This window comes from Hipposideros armiger, unplaced genomic scaffold, assembly GCF_001890085.2.
Source record: "Hipposideros armiger isolate ML-2016 unplaced genomic scaffold, ASM189008v1 scaffold_110, whole genome shotgun sequence".
Lineage (NCBI taxonomy): Eukaryota > Metazoa > Chordata > Mammalia > Chiroptera > Hipposideridae > Hipposideros > Hipposideros armiger.
Window position 1 is genome coordinate 176,045 of NW_017731460.1, and position 6,490 is coordinate 182,534.

Below are 6,490 nucleotides of genomic sequence, written 5' to 3' on the forward strand. Positions count from 1 at the left end.
TTTTTTTTTAACTTCTGTTGGCAGTACAGAATTTAAAACAATGAATGAAATATTTAATTTAAGCACAAAACATTTGCCTCATTTTAAGGCTCCCACATACAGTTTTATATTTAAATATTGTTATTACTTTCTTGATAGCTGGAAGCCTGAGAAAATTATGGCAGTTTTCAGAGTTCATTTTATGGTTATTATAAATAGATTATCTGAATATACATGAAAGAACAAAACCCTATCATTTTTATTCTTAAATATAAAATTTATTTTTCACTGTAAAACAAAATCATGTTATTGAAATATAAAGAACAAAACTACTACTCATAAGGGCCGGCCAAGTGGCGTGCTGGTTAAGAGCTGGCTTGGGATGCCAGAGGGCCCTGGTTCGGATCCCATATATGAGGGCCAGTGACACTGCCCTCTACAGCTAAGACGCTGAACAACAGCTCAACCTGGAGCTGGGCTGCCATGAGTTGCCTGCGACGGCGTAGGCTGCAGTGGGTTGCCACGGGCTACCGTGTGTAGCCAGCAGCCAGCATGAGTGGCCAACAGCCGCAGTGAGCGGCTGTCCAGAAGCCGGCGACTGATCTGCCTCGCCTGGGAAGAGCGCAGTGATGGTGCCAACTTGGGCCAGTGAAGCAACGTCCTCCACAACTAGACTGAAGAACAAAAGGACAGCGACTTGTCTGTTCCCCTTCCCCCAATTCCCCAGCACTGTTTCCATCCCCCAATTCCCCAATAAAAATCTCTAAAAAAAAAAACCACTCATAATTCCTACTCCCTTGGCAACTGTTAGCATCTTTATGTATTTTCTTCTAGCACATTTTTCTAAGAAGTTGTTTATAGAATTATAACCATAGTTTACATATTTAATAATTTATTCATTTAATACAGATTTACTTTGGACCTATTATGTGCCAAGCATTGTGCTTGGCTGCTGAGGACATAGTGACATACAGGGCAGACAGGTCCCTGCCCTCAGAACTTGCAGTCCAACAATTAGACAAGTAACTACAATCCAATATGTATGTTTGTGTGTTTTACTAATCATGAGTAGCTTCCATAATTTTAGCATATGTCTACAAATAACCAATAAATGATCAAGTTGACAAATTTTTTTTATAGATATGTAAATATATCTTACATGGAGATCACAAGTTGATAGATATATCTATTATCTCACATAGCTATTAAACACACAAACCCTAACATTCCATAATACTGCCAACTCTGTAAACCTTCAGAATAGCAGCATTTTCTTACATCCTCCATTTATAGAAAATTCTACCCTTACTACAAAAAGAAGTATCATAGGAATTCACATACCCTGAAGATATCTGACCTCTGCATTAATGCCATCAGGGAGAGGTACCCTCCATAGGACCAGCCATGGATACCCACACGATCTAAGTCAATGAAATCGTATCGAGAAGCTAGATACTGGAGTCCTTCCACCTGGTCATCAATTTCTATTTGACCCTGTGAAAAAAGGGAGAAAATTTCACAGATTCTGATGAATGAAAGTCTCATTATAAGAATGCTTTTAAAGCTAATAAATGTTTTTACTAAAAGTATCTGTAGTTTTTTAGTTTAGAATTCATTATCAATTAAGATTCTGTTGCCTGAAAAACATTTTTTTAACTCTATTTGGAGATAGGGGCCTTTGTTGCTAGCCTGCCCTAGAGTTAGTTATCCCTTAGTCATGAAGTTCTTTTCTACTGCAACTCAAACTGTCCCTTGTCATATGGGTATTTCCCATTTCCATTTATTTGTTCTGTTGTCTGCTAAGAGGTCAGCATCTTCCTTGTAACAAGCCTTCCCATACCCAAAGACAAAAAAATTAGCCCTTACATGGCTAATTTTACTTCTTTTTAAAACGTAATACAGTAAAGTAGAAGGAATCACTCTTGAGGCCTTATCCTCCTATTTCCCCATGATCTACCTCTAGGAACTAAACATACTATTTATTTAAGGTCCTATTAAGTCCTAATTCCTACCACCACCACCCTGTCTGTATTACTAGGCCTGCCAGTGCACACAATCTCACTTCACTGAACCAAAAACAAAAATAAAAACAAAAAAACTTACATGAGAATACAACATAAGGTCAAAGAACTGGCTGTGGGAGAAAATCCCCATGTCTTACTCAGCATGTCCAATACACTGGCAAATGCAGTAACTGCCTTACTGTGCAAAAGGAACATCGGATTCTCATCTTTTCCCAAAGCAGCAGAAAGGACATGGGGCATCTCTAAAAGGTAGCATTTAAAGCTTCCTGTAGAGAGAAAGAGGCTTGTCACAAGGAAGGCACTAACCAGTTAGTTTCTCTCTTCACAGAGGACAGAACAAATTTCAAGTATTCCTCTCAATAGTGTACAGGATGCTGAAAGCTAAATGGTGCTGCCTTATGGCTAACCTGGACACACAAATAGAAAGAGAGGGTATTTCTATGTAAAAGTGGTTCTAGCTCAGCTCTCCAAAGTTACATACAGGTAGACATGAGTTAGACTAATGAATATCAAGTTGCATCTTCCCGCTCACCCCCAAACTCTAACTCTCTCTCAACTCCTTCCCCCAACTCTGTCTCTGGGATTTCACATCAAATAATGCACCAAAAAATGTCTTTAAAAGAAAAACGTTTGTATGTTCACACACCATTTTATATTTAAAGGCGCCTTCAAATTTCAGCCCTCGGTGACAGGATCCCCTGTTGTCTATCACTACAACCACATAACCCAGAGAAGCTAGAGTATTCAAACGGAAATACTTGACTCCTTTAAACCGATTATTCACCAACTGCACCTGAGGAAGAAATACAACTTCAGTGAAATTTATTATATGGTAGCATACAAAAACATGAGAGGCAGGACACTGCGAAAAGTACAAAGCTTAAATGTTTTATATTATATTGCCTTTAAAATGACATTTTATTTTCTTGTGGCAAGAACATTTAACATGAGATCTACCCTCTTAACAAAGTTTTAAGTGTATACGACAGTATCGTTAAATGTAGGACAATGCTGTGCAGAAGCTCTCTAGAGCTTATTCATCTTGCATAATTGAGATTTTATGTCCACTGATTAGCCACTCTTCACCATCCCCGTTTGTTTTTAAATTAAATTAAATCTTTTCATGTTCACGTTGCTTTTTTTTCTTCTTCCCTATGTGGGATGGTTGATCTAAAGCCTGCAGGGAGCAAGCAGGCCCCAGACTGCTCCAAGTCCATATTTCTCTGCCTCCAATTCTTACGTGTCCCAAGACGGGGAACTACAGACACGCCTTTGTAGGAGGGTACTTCTTTTCTATCTTCACACTTAATTCAGGGCAATCACTGAGCAACTCTAGACTTTACAACTATAACCTAGATATTAACTACATACAAGAGATTTAACCTACCCCATAGAAAGTTACTAAAATGATTACTTCTACCCTGAAGAAGAATTGTGTGATTCAAATGACAGAGACAAAGATAAACAGATCATTTTTCTTTCCTGCTCATCTCTTCTGGGGTTGTCTCTGACCAGTAACGGGAAAACTTAGAATTTAATGGAACACTATGATTCGTCCACCTTCATTTTTTCTGTTACACAAATCAGTACAAAAGGTAGAATAATTCTTATATCACTTAATCGCCCTAGAAACTATACTTCAAAATGACCAGGAAATTAAGTGTTTAGTGCTTCACCAGAAATAAACTATCTAGTGAAAAGAGGACTTTTGTTAGTGGGCAGAGCACTACAGAAGTTCAAGGTTTGGTGGACACTAAGATAGATAATAAACAACAAAAACAAAGTTCTGGCAAAAATGAGAATGAAGTTTTCTCTGGCTGAAACCAATGGAAAAACCAAGTCAGCCAAGAGTTAAATAAGAATTGATACTAACTTCACTCAATAAATAGGTACTGAGCATTTACTGCGCTAGACTGGGAGGTGGCAGTGTAGAGAATCTTCTCTTTTTGAACTTTTGGATGTTAATACCACTGTAACTACTGTCAAACTAGTCTTCCAGTTTCTATTCTTGTCATCTTATAGTCTGCTCACACGGTAGCAGTGATGTTTTAAAAATGTAAGTCAGATAAGATTTTGTAGCTTAGTTCCCTCCAATGGTAAGGAGTTCAGATCAGAATAAGATCTAAACTCCTTCCTTGCCATTGCCTTTGAGATCCCACACTGTCTCACGCTTGGCAATTTCTCTGACCTCATCTCATACCACTTCCTCCCTTTTACGCACTATATCCTAACCTTATTATCAACTATATCAAGTTGATTCTAACCCTACGACCTTGACCTTGACTGGTCCCGCTGTCTGAAATGCTCTTCCTTCCAATCTTTAACATGGCTCATACCTTCTTATCCTCTATACCCTCAGAGACCTTCCCTGACCTTCCTATCAGAACTTCCATTTTAGTCACTCACTTTGCCATCCTCTTTCCCACCAATAATTCATAGTACTTTCATTATTTGAAGTTATATATTTTTTTGTCTACTTATTGTTTTCCTCATTGAGCTCCACAGTGTGGCACATCAGTCTGATTTGTTCACTGTGGTATCCTCACCACCTAGAAAAGTACCTAATGCATAACAGAAACTCAATTAACTATTTGCTAAATGAATGAATGAATGAAAAATACAGCTGGGAGGAGGGGTTTGGTGGGCAACGGTGTTTTGTTTTATTATTTTGTTTTTAAATGAAGGGAAGGAGTTCAAAAAAGAAGTACCAGGCAAAGAAGAACACAAATATGGGCATGTAAAGAAAACTACCTCACTTCTTTACCTGTTGTCAGGCACAGAAGATGATCTCAAATGCCTGATATAAACATTTTCTCCCAGAGCCAGTGTTTCTGTCTTTGCAGCCTGGAGGTGTGCTAGTTCTGGAAGAAGTTACTTAAACATAATGCCCTCGGGCACTGAGAAGTCAAAAGTCTGTTTCACAATCAATTCTTCAAAACCTGTGTCCTGCTATCACCTAGCCTGCTCTTTTGTGCATTTACATTTGCAGAACAGTGTCTGGCACATAGAAAGCACTGTAAATGCTTGTTAAATAAAAACATTTTTAAACATAGAAGTGTTACCAATAAAGAGTTTAAAGAACTAAGCCTTAATGATTTTAATGAGAAATATTTGCTACTCTTGGATTTCACTTTTGTTCAACTACAGACATTGTTGTCACAGTAATGGACCTCATGTTATGAACTGTGACACTTTCACCTGAATATACAACCAAGAACATGGTTTGGACCACTTACAACGACATAATCAAATTTCACAAGGCCATTGTGTGCCATTAGAAAGACCTGGCCTTACATTAAGGAGCCTCTTCATAATTAACCCAAATGGGGTCATCAAACAAGAGGATGACCTGATCTCCCAGTGGGCTGAAGAGCCAGAGGCATTCTATCATACAAAGTTTCCTGGAGAAATCTTGCAAACTGAACACCAGATTCTCCTATGACATCACCAAATTTGAATGTTTCTAAAGAATACTTTGAGAAAGAAATTGTTTCTTTAAGTGCAAAAAAGTACAGTACAGTTGTGTTCATAAAGTACTCCAGACAATTAAACAATTTTGTTTTAATTGCATTAGCTAATACTTTTTTATTATGGTAAAATATACATAACATAAAATTTACCATTTCAAACATTTTAAGAGTACAGTTCAGCGGCATTAAGTACATTCACACTGTTGTGCAACAATTACCACTACTCATTTCCAGATTTCATCATCCCAAACAGAAACTCTGTTATTAAACAATAACTCCCTATTCCTTCCTCATTTCTGGGCAACTTCTATTCTACTTTCTGTTCCTATGAATTCGCTTATTCTATGTACCTCTATGTATTTGTCCTTTTGTGTCTGTCTTATTTAACTTAGCACAATGTCCTCAAGGTTCATCTATGTTGTAGCATGTGTCAGAATTTCTTCTTTTAAAGCTACATAACATTCTATTATATACCACATTTTGATTACCAATTCATCTATCAATGGACATTTGGATTGCTTCTACCTTTTGCCTACTGGGAGAAATGCTACAATTAACACTGGTGTGCAAGTGTCTGTTAAAGTCTCTGCTTTCAATTCTTTTGGGTATACACCCAGAAATGGAATTGCTAGATCAGAATGCAATTATGTTTAACTTTTTGAAGAACTGCCTTATTGTTTTCCATAGCAACTGAACCATTTCACATCCCCATGAGAAATGCATCAGTTCTAATTTCTCCATATCCTTGCCAACATTTGTTATTTTCCTTTTTTTGTAAAAAAAAATAGCTATCCTAATGGGTATGAAGTGGTATCTCACTGTGGTTTTGATTTGCATTTCCCTAATGACTGATGATACTGAGTATCTTCTCATTTGGCATAGACTTTTTTTTTTAAAGATTTTTATTGGGGAATTGGGAGAAGGGGAACAGACAAGTTGCTATCCTTTTGTTCTTCAGTCTAGTTGTGGAGGACATTGCTTCACTGGCCCAAGTTGGCACCATCATTGCGCTCTTCC

The 6,490-nt window shown here is 37.6% G+C and overlaps 1 protein-coding gene across 6 annotated transcripts in view; it reads right to left on the minus strand.

Moving 5' to 3' along the window:
- DPP8 (dipeptidyl peptidase 8) overlaps positions 1-6,490 on the minus strand; it is a 64,199-nt gene that overhangs the window by 8,615 nt on the left and 49,094 nt on the right. For 4 of the 6 annotated variants that reach the window (XM_019647284.1, XM_019647283.1, XM_019647286.1 and 1 more), the window contains 2 exons: positions 2,650-2,796; positions 1,321-1,473 (listed from right to left, as the gene is read on the minus strand). The exons of 1 other annotated variant lie outside the window; for it this stretch is intronic. In XM_019647284.1, the coding sequence (XP_019502829.1) occupies positions 1,321-1,473; positions 2,650-2,796 (300 nt within the window). Of the gene's footprint in view, positions 1-1,320; positions 1,474-2,145; positions 2,270-2,649; positions 2,797-6,490 lie in introns of those variants that run through there. One more of the 6 variants, XM_019647288.1, reaches the window with a different exon arrangement.